Genomic DNA, 22585 nt, shown 5'->3' with positions numbered 1-22585 from the left:
GCTGCCTCCTAAGCTTCTGTAATGCGTCATACATAACAGAGAAGCTGATATTCAGTGAAACTTAGTGTTGCGCATTAAAAGGCTTATTAATAAAATGATCAGGGACTTTGTGCATACAGTAAACTTCTGCAGGACAACGCTGAAGTTCCTGACAGGGAAGAGCAGGCTCCTCACAGCACAAGGTGAGCTGCTGATGGTGAAGAGTAATTGCTGTTCACAGAAGAACGTTAACTTTGAAGAGAGAGACCTCATGTTCATAGACCACTGTTGTGCTTCACAGCCATGAGATAAAATTAATATTGGATTGTATATGACATATGGCTGACAAACAATCACAGCCCTGTGTTTCACACTAGACTGGCCCTTTTCGGGACATCCCTGAAAGGGAGGGGCCTCTCAGCTGGAGCCCCCTGGCTCTAAACAAAGTTCTGTTCCAACTGGAAATCAACCACTTTTATCTGCTGGCTGCCACGGACCTGCATCAGGACCCAAATACATGCGAAGGTCCAACTTACTGGCAGGTGGACACTTCTTCAAACTTAGATCAAAGATAAACATGGTCTGTTTATCACTAGCCTAGTCAAAGAGTTGTTGATTGAGATATGTTTAACTTTATGGTAAATTATTTTTGTTGATACAATTGTATATTTTGAAGAGAACATCTCAAAAATGTATTCCATATATGTGCAGAGTTTGTTGTTTGAGAATGCCAGCCCGCAAATAATCTGTCTCATCTGTTGTCCTAATACAAATGCCAAATTGGGCTGGTGCTCACAGGACAATATTAGATAGACCAAACGTTATTTAATTAAATATTAAATTATCTAAATACATTTATTGCACAACACTACATTTAATTGTTTTTTTTCCTCTGATCAGTTGCATTCCACTTAACCTTTAGATGTTTTTTTTATGAATATCCTCCTTTTAGATTAGTTTGTAATTTATGGGAATGGGAAAGACACTGTCTCAGTGGGGGTAATGAGTGGTTAACATTACAAAAGTAGTAAAGGTGTATTATGCCACACCTTTGCTTCATGGTCTGGACCATGGGTTGTCAGACTTTTAGAAAACTAATACATTTGCCCAGTCTTATAAAGAAGACCTGCTTAGTGCAAAGTGCAATGGATGACATCCCTCCGAAGCAGATAAGGTTCTCCCCAAAATGTTTAACAACTTGATTATACGCTTTCTAAGTAGGTTTCACACCAGTACAACATCTGAAACTGCATTCAGTCAACATTCCAGAGTACAAAGTATGGTGAAATCAAGTCAATTTGCCTCTGTATGGGGGGACATGATGGTGTGGGTTATAAAACAGGCACACCACAGAGAGGGCAGTGAAGTCACAGTCCCCTTGTTGGCTGCAATGGTTACTGAGCAAGCCTTACCACTTTGGTCCAAACAAAAGCATACAGACTATACGAGTGGGGAGGACAGACCTGAAAGAACCTGAAAAGGGAGAAGGTTTGTGCTTGTAGAGAAGGTCAGAAGCAGGATTAGAGAAAAATGTGAGCTTAAGTGATCACAAAGACAGTTTTAAGAGCGATCAGGACACATTTGTAAGGAAGCAGTTTTACTTTGAGTGTGATGGGGTTCCTTACTGACATTTTAGAATGTCAGTAAGGAATCCTTCTCTTAAATTGAATATGTATTATCCTAATTTTATTTATAATATTATCAATATACTGTAATATAATATGTATCAATCTCCTTCATCAGCTGATCCTGAATCTGACAGAATTATTTGAGACCTTGGAAAACAGAAGAATGTAACAACTTACACAAGTGATAGCGTGCCCCAGGTTATAACAACTGACTTTGTTAGCCGTGACTCATAAGTTCACTCCAAGAGTGGAATGAACTTTAGGATTTATGGCCAGGCAAAAGCATCAACGATGGTACGTCCATCTGCTTTCCCAGGTCATGAGATGTGGACTCATGATCAGCTGATACAGGACCAGCTGAGACAGAGGTCAGCTTATACAGATATGACCTTAAATTGGCCTTTGGGTTTTTCTTAGTCAAATTTCCATTAAGGACAATTACTTCATATAACAATTATCTTACTGGCAGTGCTTGCAACAGACAATTTAGTTTGTACATGGAGAGGTTGTGACAAGAAGAGGCGAGATAAAAGGTTAAAGGGGCCATGACAACAAATTTAATTTTTTTCTGTGGTTTTGGGGTTATAATGTGATATATTGTGAACTGATGAGGCCGTGTGAATATCAAGAGCGGGTACCAAAGGACTTGCTCATGGGCAGTCAGCTTTGTTTCTTTGCTCAAAAACTGTCAGTTCAGAAAACACTTTATCTTTCTATGTAATTCATATTGTCCAATTAAAGCACACCATCAAGCAAACAGCCTTCCCCTCCCCTCTCCCATCCTCCCTCCAGCTGATACACCTACCGGCCAATGTAATGGCCTGGGTCATGTTAGCATGTCTGCCTGCTCCACTCGAGCAGAGCAAGGCTACTAGAAAGTGGAGCTGTTATGTCCGAGGGTGCTTAAAAAACGGATGGAAGTTTCCAGTTACTCCTGAAGGATGAGAGAATCAGAGTGGCTGAAGTTCATTTATGGGGAGGTACCACACAATTCTAACCCCAAGTTGAAGTCAGTTTTGGGTTGGTTATTGGATATTTGGCTCCGCGGCATCTGCCTCCTGTTTGAGTCGATACAGGGAGGCTGATCTGGGGCTGCTGTTCTCTGTCTGCTCGCTCGCTGCAGAAGCTGTGGACTATGAATATCTAGTACCCAACGCAAAACTAACTTCACCGTGGTCCAATAAGGGACTTTGCTAAGTTCAGATGTTCAGCGCACTTTACTGAAGCTGTTTCCTGAACTTTTTTTTTTTTTAAAGCAAACTGATTTTGAAAAAATCTTCTGTAGCAACACTGGAGTTGGCGACCACAATGCTGCCATTACCCATAGGTGTATTTAATTTCTAAATGCGGTCTGGTCCGATAAACATATGAGAACTCTGGGAAGCAGCAGAGCTTGCTGCACTGCTGCCGTGGACCTTGAACTTGGTTAGCTTGGCCTCGCCTGTCCAACATCCTGCAACACAAACACATCCACTACCATAATATGGATTTGTGATTGAGTGTTGCACCGAGAAGAGAGGTGTGGATGGAGGGGGCGAGGGCGTGAGGGGGCATGTTTGACTAGTTTCCTAAATATTGGCTGTAGCCAGTCAGAGTGAAGTCAACTAGGTAGAGCTACATATCATTACCGCACCCAACCCTTTTACTGAGGAGGAAATTCTGGCCTGTCAAAACAACAATTATTTGTTATGAAATTCTTTGCAAATTTCTATATGCAGTATCAACTGCGTGAAATATTTTATACAGTGATGTCATGATCCCTTTCAGACAGACTCAATAAATGTTCTGTAAAATTAAAATCATTAGTGTTTTGTTTTCAAAAGCTCTAATCTTTTTTAAAAAGTAGTCTCTGCATTCCAATAAAGTTCAGAGTGTCTATGTTTAAAATATACTCTTTTGTTTCTTTTTTATCAGACACTTTTGCGTCTAAAACATACGTGACATGTTTCGACTGTAACTTCAGTCTTCGTCAGCTGAAAACACCTCTGACAGATTTTAGAAAAGAAAAAAAAGATGTGTATGATAACAAAAGAAACAAATTAGCATAGTAGTCTCTGCAGTTTCTTCCTGCAGATTACATCAAAACCACCATTTTTGTGAACCACAGTCCTCAGCACAAGCTCTAGGTGTGCTTGTAACTGTGGTTGGAGCAAAATAATGGGAGGTTCTCCAAAAGTCCAACTACTGCTGGCCCATCATGTAGCAGACTAAATAGAAACAGGAGAATGGTGACATCTGCAAATTTAAAGGTTTTAGTTTTTCATAAACTCATAATATCCTTTTACATATAATAAGCAGCACATGGGGATAAGTTACATTCTTGTCCATTACCTTAGCTTTTGAGAAAGGATGCCATTCATCCAAACTGCCAGGGCTCAACTTACTAACTCTTTTTAGAGTGCACAGCTTTAGATTACAGCCACAGTTTATGTTCCTTCTGTGCCAATTTCATCCCTTAATAAAATTGGACAACTAACTTTTCAGAACAAAACATTGTTTTTGTTTTTTGGCTAAAATGTTTCAAGTTCTTAATATTTCATCTAGAGCTGCTATACTGAAAATTTATGTCTAAAGTGCAACCTTGTAGGTGCAACAAGTATTTTTAAACATAATTATGTACCATGTAATGTTTTACTATATGTCATGGTGTGCACTTTACAACAAGGTTCCCCTTGATAGTTGTGGTACAGAATTATGTTTACAAATGCTTATTGAGCTTACTAGGTTGTACTTTAGACGGAAATATTTATTAAAGCAACTCTAGATGAAATATAAAGAATTTGAAAAGTTCTATACAAATACAGATTTTTTTTCAGTATTTGGCAAGAAATCGGTCAATTTTGTCTTTCTTGCCCTTAATTAATGCATAATAAACACTTATTAATGATTTATAAAGTGTTTACAGATTAAATTATAATATGTCGACAAATAATTTAGAACCCTCTATAAAGGAAGTCTTGTAAAGTGGTGCAGTTACCCAGTATTTAAATGTGTGCGTGTGTGTGTGTGCGTGCGTGCGTGCGTGCGTGTGTGTGTGTGTGTGTGTGTGTGTGTGTGTGTGTGTGTGTGTGTGTGTGTGTGTGTGTGTGTGTGTGTGTGTGTGCCAGCTGTGAGATGATAAGAAGAGATGATAAGAAAGTTACCAGACTAGACCGGAGCAGCTGCGGCAGCTTCCAAGCCCTGGAAACGCAATAGAGCAGCTTGAATCCTGTTCAGGGGAACTGTGTCCAGTGAAACCTTCAGGGTCTTACTGCATGTCTGGTTTTTATTTCGTTTATTCATTTGTCGTGTTTCATTGTAGCAGGTTTCCACACCTTGCTATTCCCAGCAAACGCCCACATTTCTCCAAACAATTCAGTTACTGCTCTGCCTTGATCCGCGAATAAAAGTCGTTGGCAGCCCTGCTGTCTGCAGCAGAGCGGGCTGCAGGTGACTGTGGGGCAGCGGGGACGCGCTCTGCTCCGACCCACAGAAAACACAACCCACAGGGTTTCCTCATCGCACTGTATTTCAGTCACGCTCAATGCTGAGGGCAGGAGTTTCCTACCCGACGAACTTCCCAGAGAAAACCCCGAGAATCCGTCCAGTTTGTCTCCACGCCGCCCACTCCACTTCCTATCTTGTCACGTTCTGGTTGAACGCGGGGAGCTGTTCGGAGCAGAATGACAGGAGAGCTGAAGGACGGCGACACGGAGGAGGTATGACTCCAATCCATTTACACCACTGTCTTTCTGCGTCTGATCGCACATGACCTTTATCTTAACTCATTTGGATGAGGATCATTTGCATCTACGAGATGGAATTCCATTTCGTCTCCGAGCGCCTTCTCTCTCTTCCTGTGCCACCGTCACTTGAACGCTTCTCGGCGTTTGCAGAAGGATAAAGGTCCAGTGCTGGAACGCTGACGATGATTTTCTTTTGGCTCGAAAGCTTAACAACAGACCGGAATTTAGTTTTACGCAAAATGGACATTTGGGCATGTCTATCACCAGAGAGGAAACCTTCGCTTTCAGTTTAAAAATGCATTCCCTAATCTGATTAACACTTTCCTGAAAAAAAGTTAAAACCATTTGACTTGTTTATAAATGTTTATTAACGGAAATTAGACTGACAGATTCACTGCAGTAATGTAAGGAGGGGTTTTACGCACAATCAGTCGCGGAAAAAACATGCGTAAAATACCTTACATTAACAAACCCACTGATAAGTGGAAAACGGCAATATTTATTCAGAATGTGACACAGTTCAAGAACAAATAGCTACTTTGTATGTGCTTTTATACATTTTCAGAAGAACGATGCCGGTAGCTGCCAAATATGGGGTGCAAAATGTGCCACAATTTAAAACTAAACAATACATTTGATACATACATATACATATACATATACATATATATATATATATATATATATATATATATATATATATATATATATATATATATATATATATATATATATATATATATATATATATATATATATATATATATATATATATATATATGTCCACCTTTTTACAAGCAATGCCTCAGGCTACATCAACTACGAGTCAATAAAGTACTGGTCTAAAATGCACTTGCTTAACTAATCAGCTGTAAGTGACTGATTGGTCTACTTGATTACCTACAGTGATAGCTTAACATTGTTTATGGTGCACTGCAGCTCAGGACGTGTAAAATAAGTAAATACTTTATATTTATTCACATACCACGACTTTAAATTTGAAATTGTGATATTCACATTAAATGTTTTGAATATTAATTTACTATTTTTCTGCAACATTTAAATGCTTAGCATGCATTCATTTTGTATGTGTATTATCTATTTTTATTATATTGTGATTTTGTGGCACTTTTGACCTTCCAAAAGGCTCAGGATATATTGTGTTATTGCTGTATGGGTGGTGAGGACCCCTTGCGGCTGAACGCAGGGGTGTGGTGCTTCGCTGTGCTTTTTTCTAAACCCATCCCTGTTTGTGGGACAGGCTGGTAACTCAGCTCCAGTCTTATTCTCGTTGCTCTCGCAGTGCGCTGCGCACCGTTCCCGCACCTCACCACGCTCCTCTCTTTTTTTTTCCTCCCTGTCTTCCTCCCCCACCTCTGCCGTGATCCTCGCAGGAGTTTCTGCATTCGTTCATTCGGAAACAAGGGAACATTTACAAACCAAACAACAAAGACATGGAAAACGAGAGTCTCAACGAGAAAGCGATGGAGGACGTCCACACCAAAGAGATCGACTTGGTCAACCGTGATCCAAAGCACATCAATGACGACGTTGTAAAGGTGAGTCAGAGCTGGCTACTGTTCAACTTTACCTTTGGGGTTAAATATGTTATTTTTTTATGTAATATCGCTGGAAATGACGTCTCACGTGGAGACCTGTTGCAGAGATGTCCCAGGTGTCAGTGAGAGTCGATTCCTGTCAGTTTTGTTTAGGAAGCCGCTCCAAAAAGAGTCCGGTGCGCCTCAGAGGCTGCGCGCTGCCTTCACAGCAGAGTTGCCCCTCACTGTCTTTCCCCTATTAGGAAGCAGCTTAGCGATTGTAGCGAAACTCATTAAGGTGATCTGATGCTGTGCAGAACTCAGAGCGGCTGTTTTCAAATTCGACAATCTCGACTCCTCCGCTCCAAGAGAGGAAACGTTACGAATTTCCTGTTGTTGGAACACACGTTTCCCACAGTTGCTGCTGCGCACGCCTTTCTGTTGGGGGAAAAAAATTGAGTTCTTTCCATGAGAGGAGCAGCCTGGAAGCAGCCGCAAAACACTGGGAGTTTATTTGGTTTAAAGGGGAGCGGCGCGCTGGAAGCCACCTGACGCGCCTGTGAGTGCGCCCCCGCCCCTCACCCAGGCGCCATTCTCTCCAACCGAGGCAGGTTTTTCACATCAGAGTGGGGTCAGGCAGCTCTCCACGTGGAGTAGCAGAGGTCGGGTCTCTGAAATGCCTGAACTGTGCCCTTGTTAAAACAGGGGAAACACCCAAGTGGCTGGTTGGTGTGAGGGGGATCTCTCGCCACTCCCTGTCCTCCTGCCTTTCCTCCCACTCAGGGGCGCCTCCAAAACGTTTTGTAAGCGCTGGCCAAAAGGGGGCGGTTGATAATCTTGAGATGGCACAGATGTTTAGAAGCGTTTAGTTGGTATTTATCATAAAAAAAAGAATATTGATTCCAGGTTGTGTTAAAACCTCAGCTTATCTTGATACTGGTTAATGGTCCATGCATTCATTCTAGCAAACTCTGAATCCTTTTCCATATGGTGAGAAGGACATTTGTGAACTCTTAAAAAGAACATCAGAGTTTACATAAAAACAACTGCAATTATGCTGTCAGAAACTGTATAGGCAAACTTTAAAATGCAGGTAACTTCCTCACCTGCTCCTGTGCCCTACTTGTCAGCTGACTTAGTGCAAATCTCATACCAGCCCATGTCTACTTGCAGGTAACAGCCGTTATTAAACATGAAACAGTTTCTGCTCAGGGATCCTTCAAACTGGGACCGGCTCAGCCTGCATGCCTGCACCTGAGCCGGAGGAGCTTATATCTGTTTTTTTTCTTCTTCTTTTTTTTTTCTTTTTTTGGCAGGGTTCTGTCAGCTTTTACATGAATCACTCCTGGGTGGTTCAAGACTCATGAGATTGCTTTTTGTGTCAAACGTGTAAAGTAAAACATCTTAGCAGAGGAGCTGGATATGAAAAGCTCCCATATGTGGAACATTTAAAAAAAAGAAAAGAAAAAAATGACAAGCTTATAAGCTAAAAAAAAGTGTTTCCAATCGATTCAGATTTCAGTTCTAAAGTCTTCACGGTGGGACTATACGTCACATGCAAAATGCTGTATTTTTACACGAGCCGTCATACTTTTCTGTTTTTTATGCAACGTTGCTCCCATGTGACTCACTGCTTCACATGAAATGTACTCCTTATTAAAAAAAAGTCCCATTTGCGTTTATGAGAGCAGGAACAGTAGCTTTTTGTACACTGATACATATAAAACAGAAAGTATCGGCGTTCTTTGCCAGAGTCCGTTCTCAGGCACAACTTTTCCTCCTCTCCTATCTTCACTTCTTTCAGCGTCCTCTCCTTTCCCCCCTCCCAGCTCCCCCTCCATTGTGACAGTGAGTCAGACTCTCCCTCCAGTCTGGAAATAGAAAGCAGCTTCATGAGTGCCACCCCCCCCCCCCCCCCCCCCACACACACACACACACACACACACACACACACATGCCGCACACACCACAAACACACCCTTGTCTAAGGAAGTCAGCTGGTGAAATGATGTGAAATTCTCTAATGTAAAAGTTACAACATCCATTGCTGTGTTACCGACAGATACTGGCAGAAAGTAACTTAGGGCATTTGCCAAAGTGCGGTGCTAAGTCAACTCATGGATTCTGGCATAACTTCCTCAGTTTTATACGGCCATTCTGAGGTGCTGTGAGGTCATGAAACAGCTCTGCCAGCTATGCGTTTGGAGTGCTGCAGGAAAACACAAAAGCAGGGAATCCCTTCCATCATACCACACACACACGGATGATCTCAGAGCACATGGACACACGGAGGCACACAGGCAGCATTCTGATAGCTGAAAATCACACATTGTTCTCTCGTGGACACGGCGGCAGCTTGCCTCAATCACCTGGCCACATCAAACAGCTTAGCCTCATATGCACTTTATGGCTGCAGAGAAAAGAGCATTTTTTTTTCCACCCTTTCTTTTCCTCTGTAGAAACTGTGGGTCTTTTTATAGCAAACAGGAGGGGCTTGAGATCGGCGGAGTGGAGAGCATCCACTGGAGAAAACTTTTTAAGAGGGAGCTGTGAGAAGCCAGAGCTTCAGGACGAGACTCAGATCCCACAAGGTCATACTGAAATGAGTGAGAAGGGAAATATTTACATTGTCGTGTTAAAATTCTCCGTCTTTTGGCTGAAAGGCATCCGGGTATTTAGTTAGGATAGAAAGATGAAAGGGTCCCCGCTGAGAGTTAAAGAGTTTTATGAATCATTTCCTGGCTCAGGGTGCATTTCTGATTGCAACCAATAGGGAAACCGCGCTAGAATGCGATCACAACTCAGCTTTCAAGTCAAATAGAACAGGAACTTCAGAAACGCTTTAAAAGGCAACATAGCTGCCATCTTCTAAGGTTTCTATAGAGGTCAAAACTTAATTCATAGCCCATGAACTTTTTCCACATTAAGTCACATTGCTACTGTGAGGTTCACTGTAGATTATATGGATTTGTTGTGTTGGCCAGCACAAGGTTATGCATAATTCTGATTTTAAAGGAAAGGATACATTGTTTTCAAAATATTTTACAAATACAAATCGTAAAATGTGGCATGCATTTGTAATCGGTGACATAGTCATCCGTGAATAAAACCCAACTAGGTGCCTTCAGAATTAACTTGAGCAGAATATAGAATCCAGTTGTGTGAATCTCCACAGCATGATGCTTCCATCATCATGTATCACCATGACGATGGCGTGTTCAGGGTTATGTCCAGTATCCGCTTTTGTATGTAGTTTGATATAGATCTCATCTGACCTGCACGCCTTCTTCCACATGTTTGCTGTGTACCATACAGGGCTCGTGGTAAACTGGTAATCAGATTACTTAATATTGGTGGTAGGTTTGTGGAGGTGGCATACAGTCTTTCCTTTCCAAATAATCAACAGAGCTCTATGAGCTTGGGGTGTTTCTCTTTACCTCACTCTGCTTTAAACCTCTCCACATTTGTATCACTTTCTGGGGTGTTCCTTAATTTAAATGTTGCTCTTTGATAAATAAATGACTTTATTTATATGAAGATTCAATTAGAAATAATTAGAAATAGGTGGATGTTCTTTCATAGGATTCATTCATACCATCCTCAGTGTAAAACACGTTGGACCTAGCTGAGACCTGTTTGCTAACTGGGTGAGCTCTAAATGCATTTGGTTCTGAATTTTATTTAGGGGTATCACAGTAAAAAAGGCTGAATAAAAAGGCACAGGGCGCTTTTTATACTGAATCAAAAATGAAAACCATCTATCAATACTGTCTGTTGGCCTATCACATCAAATCTGAATAAAATACACTGAAGGTTGCCACCTGAAAAAGTGTGAAAAACCACAGGAGGTGTAAAACAAGCCGTGTGCATATATGACAACATATAAAATGTGTAGCGCACAGCATGGACCATTTATATATAATTCAGTTAAGTATGCATAATAGTGTCAAAAAAGTAGATCATAGTCCATCTTCACAGCGACAACAAACGAGTATTTATTTCTCCCTGACTACTGAGACCCTTTACCAGACAAAGGGTCTGTTAATGCACTATAGTGTGATCATCACCTCCAGGGAGCCACTTTGTCCACTCAAGCATAGCTGGCAGTCCGAAGATAGAGCTCTGGCAATAGGACTTGGCTGTATTTACTCAATAATATAGTTGCCCTGCCAACAGGTCACATGCTGACCATCAGACTCCATTGTTTCATATCAAACTTCCCACTGGACTGCAGAGCACCACGCCCACAACTCCTAATAGAGAATCTCATTAATCCTTTGTCTCAGAAAGAAATGATCTTTCATGAAGCTGGGCTAAATGTGTTCCCCTTCAAAAATTTTATCTAAACGCTAAATAATTCAGTATATCTTACTGGTCCGATGTGCATTTTTTGTAGGTGATGTTTTGTGGACAGCAACAGATGAATAGTCTCGCCTGACCAAGCAGAACCATCTAAACCTTCCTGCTGTGGCTCTGTGGGTGACTCATTGCAGAAAGCCTCTTGTTGACTCTCAAACAATGCTGTGGAAACTGGCGCAGAGTTGGTCCACTTTAAGATTTGTAGCAGTGGAAAAATTAAATGGTTGACGGGCTGGTTTTGTGGCTGCTCTCTGAGCTCGACCAGAGGGTGCTGTGAGGGAAGCCCTGGGTTTTGCTGCAGCTGCTGCTCAGAGTGAAGGGCTTCACAAACTCCACTGTTGAAGAGAAAAACCTATCTCAGCCTGGGGATGGGAATTAAGCTCAGCTAAAACAAATGTTCATGGACAAGTTTTTATTTCACAAATTGGATTTTAGTGGTTCTTTGCCTTTAGCCAGCTGTCAATTGACACGAGGCAGCACACATTCTCATAATCTCACCGGTCCACTACAGGGTCAAAAGGTGACCAAGTACTCACACCTAAGGGAATTTAGAATCTCCAGCTGACCTAACATTCATGTTCAGATCCTGGAGTGTCAGCAGAAAACCTACGCATGCATAGGGAGAATCTGCAAACTCCACATAGAAAGCCCTCGGCCGGGAATCCAACCCAGAACATTCTTGCTGCAAGGCAAACTGCCCCTCCAGTTAAACTATTTTTTTTTTATTATTTGTTCTTTTATTATTTATTGTTGCAGTTATTACATACAATATTAGTGTTTTACCCTGTCAACAGTGATGAACACAAATGGATCAGTGGTAGTGTAATCTCTGCTTTCAGCCTCCAAACCTTGTAACTAACTAAAGATGGTAATAAAGTTAGCTTTAATGAAGCGAGTTCTGTGCTGAAATGAGCTAAAAGACCACTCAGCAAGGAAGAAGCAACATAAAAAGACAGATTATAGTTTGCAAATCCACTCAGGAACAATGGTATTACATTTTGGGGAGACAACAGGACAGGTTTAGTTTAATTAAACGTCAGATATTGAGAAAATAAGGTGTATCATTTGCTACGTTTACATGAACAAAAGTAATCGAGATAAAAGGCCGATCGTAATAAAATGCGTAATGTAAACAAGCCAATAGGAACAATATGATCAGATTAAGCACAATCGGAATGAAATTGTAATCCAATTGAGAGCCGTGGTTTATATTGATTGATAATCTGATCAACATACATTGTTTCAGGCTCAAGTTATTCAGAATGTGGCAAACTGACCTGAGTGCGCATGTATGCCCGATGTATGCCTGACGTATTTCTTCGTTGTTGGGACATACGTCAGGAAGAAATACCATTGGGGCTCCCGATACAACCTTTCTATTCGAAATAAATAAAGGAGCTCAAAATTGGTGCATACTTTCAACTGTAATTAGAACATTGTGCAAGTTCATCCTGGGCACTCGGAAGGCAAACACACTCATATAATACTGCTTTGTTTACTGTTTTTTGTTGTTTAGTTTTTGTTTTTAGAATTATGATTGGATAATTGATCGTGTGCCCATATAACAACACAATCCAACAATACATTTTAATCTAATCGTGAAATTTTGTGCATGTAAACATTGCTTCTGTCTAAGAGCTGGTGAAAGGGCCTGTTAAAAGATGCTGAATGAATGTAGATGATGCACTTGAATTGACAAGTTGTACTCATGATCCAAGATTTTTAGCTCTATCAGTTTTGACTTGTGGCAAATTGCACCATTTTCCTTGAGAATACACAGATTCCCACCAAACTGTGCCTACATTGTATAAGGGAGGTACACTTTGATCCCACTCTTTATTCATTTTAGTGTTCTTAGGCAGAAATGGAAGTTAACTCAGTCCCTTGAATGAGAAGAAGTCTAACGCACTGACTGTAAGAATGGTTTCTTTTTGGCATGACAGGTTTAGCATTTAAATCATATGAAAATACATAAAAATGGCTGACCATTTTGTGCCAGGACCAAACAAAGTACTGGGATTGGTTGACAAAATTGGTTGAAAATATTGTGCATCCAATCATCAATGTGCACAAACGTCTCAAAAAACTATGGGAGCTGTCAACAAAATAAATATTAAAGCTGCTACGTTTGCACAACACATTTGTATCCATGCCAACATTTTTGCATAGACTATGTATCCACGGCCATAAGATTTGGTGTTGTCTAAACAGGTATAACTATTACTATTTCAGCCGAACAATGATTATCGGTCACGTTTGTTCCTGTCAAGTGATCTCAAAATGATCAGTCCACAGCAGGACATGCCCTACCTTAAAGTCAAGAGTGAGGATGTGTTAGTAGGTATAAAATCTTTATACTATTGGATCAGTTAGTAATAAAGCACTTCACCTTTCTGTTTTACTGTCAGCTCAACACTGGGGATTATCCTCAAGATTTATTGATATTATAGTGAATAGCCCTCAGCGGCTTGGTCCCTCTGTTTGACAAAACCCAGTCTCCATGGAACTGGAAAATAAACATTGAATCAAAAGCTCACAAGCCAGTAAAGAGGAAGAGAGACAGAGTAAGCATGGTGATGGCGTGTTTTTTTCTCCTTAAACAGCACAGGTCAGGTGTCGTACACCAGCAGGGAGCCTCATGCTAAAAGGCTGAGGGAGTCAGATGAAGTGTGTTCCTCTGCTTCTCGTTCATGGCAGGTGATAAAAGGATCAGTGCCACTCAAACATAGCTGGAATGTCTTGCTCTTTCTGCTCTTTGTCCAATCAATTACTGTTCAGGAGTCTCAGGAGACATAACCTGAACTGGATTTGAAAGAAACAGCGTAGATGCCAGAGACGGTGTGTTTTCCAGTGTGTCTGTGTCTGTCTGTGTGCAGAAATTTGTATTTTGGGTTGGGCAGATGTTTGACTACGTGCCAGCCACAGCACGGAGACATAAATCTTGTCAGGAATCCCACCCTGCAATTCAGCACAACTGACAATTTAACAAGTAATGAAGCAGCTGATTTATGTTAGAAAAATGAGCTCAGACTATCAAGCCTATCTGGTGGTTTCATTTGCATCAGTGATTTTGTGAAACCTATTTCTCAATGGTGGGAGACAAATGATGAGTGATAATGATTACGGCAGTTCAATTTCCAGCTTTTTTGTGTAAGCTTCATGATCGGCATAAAAAGGGCCAGTTCACAGAAATGTAAGGACAATTCTCACATTTAAAACCAAAATGCGTTCCTTGGTAAATGTTTTTTTTTTACTAATGTTAAAGCATTTTGAGAAAATGTATGTGAAAAAATATCTGAGCTTTAAATCTAAGATTAAAACCCACTCCTTAGTTGACAGGTAATGTGGTCTGAATCTGTTTGTGGGGATTATGTCAATCTGCTTTTGGGAACACAGAGCTGCATTTTAAAGTTTTAACTTTATATAGTTGCATGTTGCCCTTTCAGATGTAGTGAGCATACTTTTAAACATTGTTATATAATTTTTTTTTATATTAGGAATGTCCTGATTGGATACTTTGGATCAAATCAGTAAATTGTTAAATAACTGGCATTAGATTGTTTGAAAATTAAATCAACTCTCGATCCCTGTCATTGGTGCTGTCTCTGATTTTATACCAGTCTCTCCTTTGGTGTTAGCCAATGAGCAAGTTTTCAAAATTATGGCACATGTTCATTTCTTGCCAAGTGTATTAGATATATATTTTTTTTGTTCTGACAAAAATGACTAAAAGAAAGTGGAACACCCCTGATGCCAGAATGCTGACATGGAAAGTAAGAGGGTCTTTACCAAACCAGGCTGCAAAATGGCATATCACTGCCAAGAAATGTTTTGCCAAAGGTATTCACTCACACATCCAAATAATCCAAATCAGGTCTTCCAGTCATTATCATAGCCACAGGTATATAAAATCCAGCACTTAGGCAGGCAGACTGTTTCTCCAAACATTTATGACAGAACGGGTCACCCTCAGGAGCTCAGTGAATTCCAACATGGTTCTGTGATAGACGTTTCCACTCGTGCAACAAGTCCAGTGGTGAAACTGCCTCTCTCCTAAATATTCCACATTCAACTTTCAATGGTATTATAACAAAGTGGATTGGGAACAACAGCAACTCAACGCAGAAGTTGTAGACTGCATAAATTGACGGAGCAGGGCAGTGGATGCTAAAGCCCATAGAGTGCAGAGGTCGCTAACTTTTAGTAGAATCAATCGCTACAGACCTCCTAACTTCTTGTCGCCATTGGATTAACTCAAGAACAGAGCGTAGAGAGCTTTGAGGAATAGGTTTCCATGGCTGAGCAGCTGCATCCAAGCCATACATCATCAAGGGTAATGCAAAGCGTTGGATACAGTGGTGTAAAACACTGCACTCTAGAGCAGCAGAGGCGTGTTCTCTGGAGTGATTAATCGCCCTTTTGCGTCTGGTAATCTGCTGGACAAGTCTGGGTTTGGTGGTAGCCAACAAAGTGGTATTTGTCTGATCATTGTGCCCAGTGTGAGGTCTGTCACCCCCTACTGAGAATCAAATAAACAGCCTAGTTCAGAGTCTGTTACATGCTTACAAACTTCCTACTGGTTCCACATGTTCTTGATCTGATGGGAATTATTACTATTGCTATTATTACAATCTGTCTTTTTGACTCGAACATGAATCTTATCTTAATGCTAGGGACTATTTCTATGCTTTGAGCTTCTCATGAAGGGTTGTTGGTGCAATCAAAAAAGTAAAAGCATGTCTTGTGTCTCACAAAGTGCCATTATGGTAACACATAATGTCAAATGTCAATGTCATAATGACAACAACGACTTTTGATTCTTGATAATTGAAGTGTAAAGTTTGTTCGAGGGAGGATTCGGTGTAGGATTGTTTTTCAGAAAATGGGCTAGGCCCCTTATTTCCAATGAAAGGAACTCTGAAAGCTTCAGCATACCAAGTGATTTTGGACAATTCTATGCTCCCACCTTTGTAGGAACAGTTTGGAGATGGCCTCATCTTCTTCCAACATGACTTTGCACCATTGCACAAAGCAAGGTCCATAAAGATGTGGATAAGAAGGTTTGGTGTGGATGACTTTGAATGGCCTGCACAGAGTTCTTACCTCAACCCATGAGAGCACCATTGGGATGAATAAGAGTGGAGACTGAGAACCAGTTCTTTTTGTCCAACGTCAGTGTCGGTCCTCACTAATGTGCTGCCTGAAGAATGGTCAAACATTCCCATAAACCCACTCCAAGACCTTGTAAACAACCTTCCCGGAAGAGTTGGAGCTGTTATAGGTGCAGATGGTGTACAATTGTCTTACTGAACACTAGAGATTAAGAATGGGATGTCACTTAAATTTAGATGAGAGTCAAGGCAGCTAAGCAAATACTTTTGGCAATATAATGAATAAATGTAGTGAAAGTTGCAGTAGTAATCAGTTTATTTGGACTGAGCAGGTTGTGTATCAATAAATAAGTCACACATAGTAGCCTACTGTACATAGCCCTGTACTAATAATAATTAGTCTGGTGAATGAGAAAAACAATTTCCAGTTTCCAATGGCTTCTTTGCTTCCAATTGGAATGCTTTGAAGAGTTTTAGGACCTAATGGTGTGTCGTTCACATAAGATATACAAAGTATGCTACTCAGTCAAAGTTAAGCTGTTCCTTGAGCTATGTCCGAAGAAAGAGACAAACTTGCAAACTAGCTTTTACTTTCATAGCTTCTTAGCTAACAGACTGCAAGAAGACATTTTCTACTTCAGAGCTTATGATAAGACATGGTGACATCTCTCACATCAAGCTGGTTTGGCTTCAAGATGGAAGATGTCAGCCAAAACTCAGTCTAGCCCTAACCCTACCCCTAAGATGGCAACCAAGTCAACCAGAAGCAAAACAGTTTTACTTTCTCTGAACCAACTACAGTAGCAACTACAGTGTTACGTCTGTTACACACTCTGCATCAACCTCAACATTTGTTCTTGTTCTCGAGGTGGCAAGAAAAAGAAAACAGTTTGTTTTGGCTGTGACTATTCATAGGTCATGAGAAATCCAGCTGCTGAACTCCTAGAAAGCCCTGCCCACTGTAGCGTTTAGCGTAACACTCACGCTAAGGTTGTGGGAATTTGACAGACAACACAACAACACCACAATGGCAGCGAGGGCAGTTTTTGAATCAATGAAGGAAGCGCATGAGGAGAACAAAACGTCTGAAACGGCACAGAAAGATGATTTCCTCATTATATGTGATTGCTGGTGGCATGTGGCATGTTCGGCCACTCGAAAAGCAGCCACCAGAATTGAACAGGGTGAACACTGTGTCATAGTTTGAAAGATGTGTGAGGCATTTTCCACTTTTCCAACTTAAAGGTAGAGTAGACGATTTTTCCAGAAATGTATGTAAGAAATACCAAAATCTCTTTTTGAATAACTGCACATACGCAAGACCATTTAACATGCTCTTCCGCCTCTCAGGGGGCATGGCGTTAAAGAATCTCCAAAATACACTCTGGTCTTATTTCTTTCTTCTGAGGCCTTCCTCATATTCTCATAAACTTGTAAGACAGTTTGCTTCTTAAAACTCTCAGCCATTTTCAAAGTATTCAGTGAGAGCAGTGGAGCTACAATGAATGGCTGAAACAGAAGCCAACTGGATACATAAACACTAGAAGTGCAGACATGCACAGCCAGCAAGTGAAAGCTAACAAGGAACGCACATTGGGGTTAGGTGAGTGCGTCACAATGATTGGCATGTGGGACAACCAAGCGATAAGGTGATCCCTCTCGGAACTTGAAGCCGAAAAAGTTTGTCCACTATACGTTTAACCACACCCATCCAAATCCTGACCAATCACACAACAGCTGCAGACACCCTGTGAGAAGAAATTTCTGCCCAACTGATCTGTTAAGAACAAGCAGTGAGGTCTACCATAGCAGGGTTGCAAGAACAAAATTATATATTTTGCTGTGTGAGTTAGAACAGGTTTCTCGCTTATGCATTGTATGTAACAGTCTCTACTCTTTGCATGGTTTCCATGGAAACAGAAAGTGCTGTTCAGTGCACTTCAGATTAACAACTGTGCGTAAACATCTTACTGTCAGTGAGTTTGCGTCCGCTGTTTGTGCTCGATCTCTTGATCTGCAATAATGCTGTTGTGCGACTGTTTTGTGTAACATTTATCACTAACGAACACCCCTAGAGTGACCTCCTTCTAAGTAAGGATTTCTAAGATAATTATAATTCCCCGTTTAAACCAACAACTCTGTTCTTGGAACGAATGTGAAGAAAATTGGTACTCGTAATCATACTTTAACCAGTGTTACACTGGCTTTAAGCTGTTTCTTTCTCCAGGCCAAGTCAGAATCCATTGCCTTCTTATTATACACTGCTTTATGCAGTTTAGCTGATACCTGATAAGCCTGCTAGCATTAAGCATATTTTAGATTTTTTTGAAAAAGTATCTAAAAAAATCTGACCAGCAGAATTACCTAACAGACTCTAGCTGAGCTCGGAGATAATCCAAAAAGACGGTCAAGATGGGACAATCATGTAAAGCTCATTGCTAGAAAAAGTTGAGAACCATCACTTTAGATTGAATTGTTGACTTTTCTGACTTCAGTAAACTGTAACTAAGGGAATGTTAATCTTTTAGTCCTTTTGTCAACAGTATTGGACTTTTAATAATTCAGTCAAGTGTTTGCTGACATCTTTCACCTCTCCTTCTATTCAGGTGGACTTTGAAGACATCATCGCAGAGCCTGCAGGAACCTACAGCTTCGATGGCGTGTGGAAAGCTAGCTTCACCACCTTTACAGTCACCAAGTACTGGTGCTACCGGTTGCTGACGGCCCTGGTCGGCATCCCCCTGGCGTTGATCTGGGGAATCTTCTTTGCCATCCTTTCCTTTGTGCATATCTGGGCTGTGGTGCCTTGCGTGAAGAGCTACCTTATCGAGACCCACTGTATCAGCCGTGTTTACTCCATCTTTGTGCACACCTTCTGCGACCCGTTGTTTGAGGCTATGGGCAAGTGCTTGAGCAACATCCGGGTGCGCGCGACAAAGGAGGTGTAGCATCCAGAAATGTGAGGAAATGTGAGGATTATTGGAAATTAAAGGAGGGAGGAAAGGTGATATGAAAAGAAAAATTAAGAAACGGAAAAATATAGCCCTCTGGAAAATAAGGGGTTGAGGGAGGTTTGGAGGGCAAGAGGCAAGGTCACATGGCACCTGATCCTACCCTTCTGTCATCTGATTTTTCTTGATGGCAACCAGTTGGGCACAGAAAATTCAAAGGGTAATTCTTCTGGGTTTTTTGACTATATGTTTATAGTTTTTTTTTTATCCCTCATTGTTACTTTTGTCAAGCAAGCAGTCAACCAAACTTCACATCTTCTCAGTAGTTCTGTAGAGTCCTTCCATGTAATCTGTCAGGAGGAGGTCAGGCTCTACTGTTGACATTTCTCCACTTTGTTCATGTTTGCTGTTTTGGAGCCGTGGGCTAGGGCACCGTGGTCAGATGCCGGGGGGTGGGGGTGACGGGTGGGGGGTGGGGGGATCGTCTAACCAGAGATAAAAGAGCCAGCGCTGCCGGATTCTGTCTGACTCAGCAAACATGTAACAAGCGCTCACTCCGAGCAGCAGAACAACGTCCTGCTACTTTTCTATAACACCCCCAGCCCCGGCAGAAAAAAAAGAAAGCAAAAGAAAAATCCCAATTCACCAGCCTTCACTCTCTAGCCCTCCTCCTTCTCCCCAGCAGTCTGACACACTGAACCAGTCCGTCTTGCTTGTGCACACCTGTGTTACCTTGCCGTCCGCCACGCCCACCACGCTGCCCCAAAGGGTAGAAAAACATCTCTTGTAGGCATTCCTTCTCTCCACCACCTTGTTCCTGCACCAAATCCTACAACTCCTTTTGAGCACCACAGATTTCATCACCATTGCCTTCAAAGCCACACGTGTTTGTGTGTGAGACGGGATATTTTGAATTGTGCCTGCCTTTTTCACATATTTTTGACAAACTTCCACCTTTTATTGTGCAGATTATCATAATTCCCGAGTGTTTTTTGAATATGAAGAGCTTTGAGGTTTTTTTTTTATTTTGTTTTATTTCAAATGCCATTGTTTTATATGCTACATGTGCTGGATGTGTAGTTGTGTCACAAACGATGGCCTTATATTCCAGTGCACTAAACTCTGGGAAAGTATTAACATGTCCTTTCTGTCTTTCTTTCTTTAGCACTGCAATTTGAACTTAGACTGTGCTGTATTGAGCTTGTGTGAAACCCTGTGTGCTACTTCCATAGGTTAATGCATTGGAATTGAGACAATGTGAGGCAGAATATATGCTTTTTTATGATGCATTTTTATCTGTTACATGGACTCCATGGTGCACCCTGTTTTTGTCCTCTGCTCTGCATCTTGTCTGTGGATGTGATGCGAAGAAGCATGCCCCACCCCGGAGGAGGGTGGCTCCATGGACCCGATGGGGTAACTGGACTGATGCTGGGTTGGAGTTCTGTTTTATTGAGACACTAAGCTTGCTTTCAACATCTGCCACCTTCAGTTTACCTGCTGTCTTTTCACAGGATTTGATATAGTATCCCAGCACCTGTTTCTTGAAAATGAGCTTTTAAGTTCTGAAGGGGATATTTTTTTTTTTTTGTAAAAAAAAAATTGTTTTCCTTTCTTGCTTCTTTTTATGTACATTATCCCGCTGTGCACAAATAAAACTTAATATAATCCATCGTGCAGTCGTTATTATTCTCGTTATTTTCTGTTTCATCGGCCAGCTGGACAGAGTAAGCAAAAACGTTGCCTCTTTAAGCAAGAGAAGATGGAACAGTGGCTTTTTTGTTCTCTTTTTCTTGTGATATTGAGTCATAGCAAATCTAATTGTGTGATGATTCATGCAGGATAGTTGGTGACTGTTTTTCCTTTTTTTCTTTTTTGTCCCTCTCCTATGCCACATCAAGACAGATGACGCTGCTTTGAGCAAATCCGGAGCCACTGAAAATTTATTTCACGCTGCAATCCCCTTAAAGCTGCAGCATTTGAATCTATGTCGGTTTCAGTAAGATCGGAATCCTACAGTGGCACTTAAACTTCATAAAAGATATATTTTTCAAGCCTGTCATTATATTTCCATGGATACAAGACAAACAAACAAGCATGTTGAGCAATGCTCATAGGACTGGAAGGCAGTTAGCTTTCCTCAGGTTGTACACTAACACTAAGCACATGATTATTCAGCCTGAGGGAATTCACCATCTGATGATACACTTTCCTTCCTAACATGAACATGCTAGGAATGAAATGAAGTCACCCCAATGTGCTTTGTTCTTTCATATTTCAAATTCATGTTAGAACCACTGAGATACCAGTCAGCAACAACGCTTTGAATAAAGTTTGACATCGAAGCGATTAGAAGGCTCCCCATTCCAGCTTTCATCCTAAACATGTTGCAGGGTAAGTCTGGGCACTTTGAAAGTGGCTTTAATTGCAAAGAAGCAGTTCCAAACATGGGCTTTGTGGTGCAAATAGCGCAAAAATCCAAATAAATCCAGTGAGAATAAGCTAGGAACAAACCCTGTGACAATCCAAATTATATCAGAGAGTACCAGAAACTGGTCTGAATAAATACCAAAGGCAGGATGGCAAATAAGCAATCGGCGAGGAGCAAACGGTGTCATGTTACATCTGACCTAAAACTAACACAGCATTTCAGAAACAGACCATAGTCGTAGAGCTTGTGGCCGCTTTGCTCCTCAACACCTGGACAATTTATAATAACTGATGGATCCATGAACTTTGCTCTCCATGAGAAAAACCCATCAGTACAGGACCTCAAACCCTGTCACACTTTAGCAATGTTTTGGTTAAGGTTTGGAGTGACCTAGTTAAAGTCTGAATTTAAATCTGATCCAAATACTGTAATATGGTCTAAAACTCGCTGTTCAAAAACACTCCAGCGTGGCTGAATTAAAACATTTCTGTAAATGAGGTTGGGCCAAACTCCTCCACAGTTATGGTAAAGACTGCATTCACGTTCAGTTCACATTTACCCATTGTGAAACTTAGGTATATTTTTACAGTACAACACCGCCCTCTTGTGCCACTCTTTGAGAAGCACATTTTCAACCAACAAACGATCAAGTTTGAACAATTTCATCTAGAGCAAGATTTCAAAACACCTCCGTCGTTTAAATGTTTCACATGTTCTGTGTTGCAGCGTGAGAGCAGATTATTATTCGTTGGCAATAATAATAATCTATATTAGTTTTCTATAGGTATAAAATGGAATCATGACTAGGATTTTATCACGAGGTGTGGTTGAAAGTGAAAGATCCAAGTGCTGAGTCAACATTC

At 41.0% G+C, this 22585-nt stretch overlaps 1 protein-coding gene across 1 annotated transcript; it reads left to right on the top strand.

The window, feature by feature from the left end:
• Window positions 1–5027: 5027 nt before the first annotated feature.
• On the top strand, window positions 5028–20964 carry cav1 (caveolin 1). The gene is made up of 3 exons (XM_012863657.3): window positions 5028–5305; window positions 6727–6891; window positions 18947–20964. The coding sequence occupies exons 1-3, from the start codon at window positions 5270–5272 to the stop codon at window positions 19286–19288; spliced, it is 543 nt and encodes a 180-aa protein (XP_012719111.1). The 5' UTR covers window positions 5028–5269; the 3' UTR covers window positions 19289–20964.
• The last annotated feature ends 1621 nt before the right edge of the window (window positions 20965–22585 follow it).

The sequence above is a fragment of the Fundulus heteroclitus genome, chromosome 2 (genome assembly GCF_011125445.2).
Source record: "Fundulus heteroclitus isolate FHET01 chromosome 2, MU-UCD_Fhet_4.1, whole genome shotgun sequence".
Classification (NCBI taxonomy): Eukaryota; Metazoa; Chordata; class Actinopteri; order Cyprinodontiformes; family Fundulidae; genus Fundulus; species Fundulus heteroclitus.
This window is presented reverse-complemented; position numbering and strand designations above follow the sequence as displayed.

Bases quoted from the DNA above. Each gene is read 5' to 3' on its own strand.
- cav1 (XM_012863657.3), top strand. From the start codon at position 5,270: ATGACAGGAGAGCTGAAGGACGGCGACACGGAGGAG. The intron at 5,306-6,726 runs GTATGACTCCAA...TGATCCTCGCAG, and splicing joins AGGACGGCGACACGGAGGAG to GAGTTTCTGCATTCGTTCAT. The intron at 6,892-18,946 runs GTGAGTCAGAGC...CCTTCTATTCAG, and splicing joins TCAATGACGACGTTGTAAAG to GTGGACTTTGAAGACATCAT.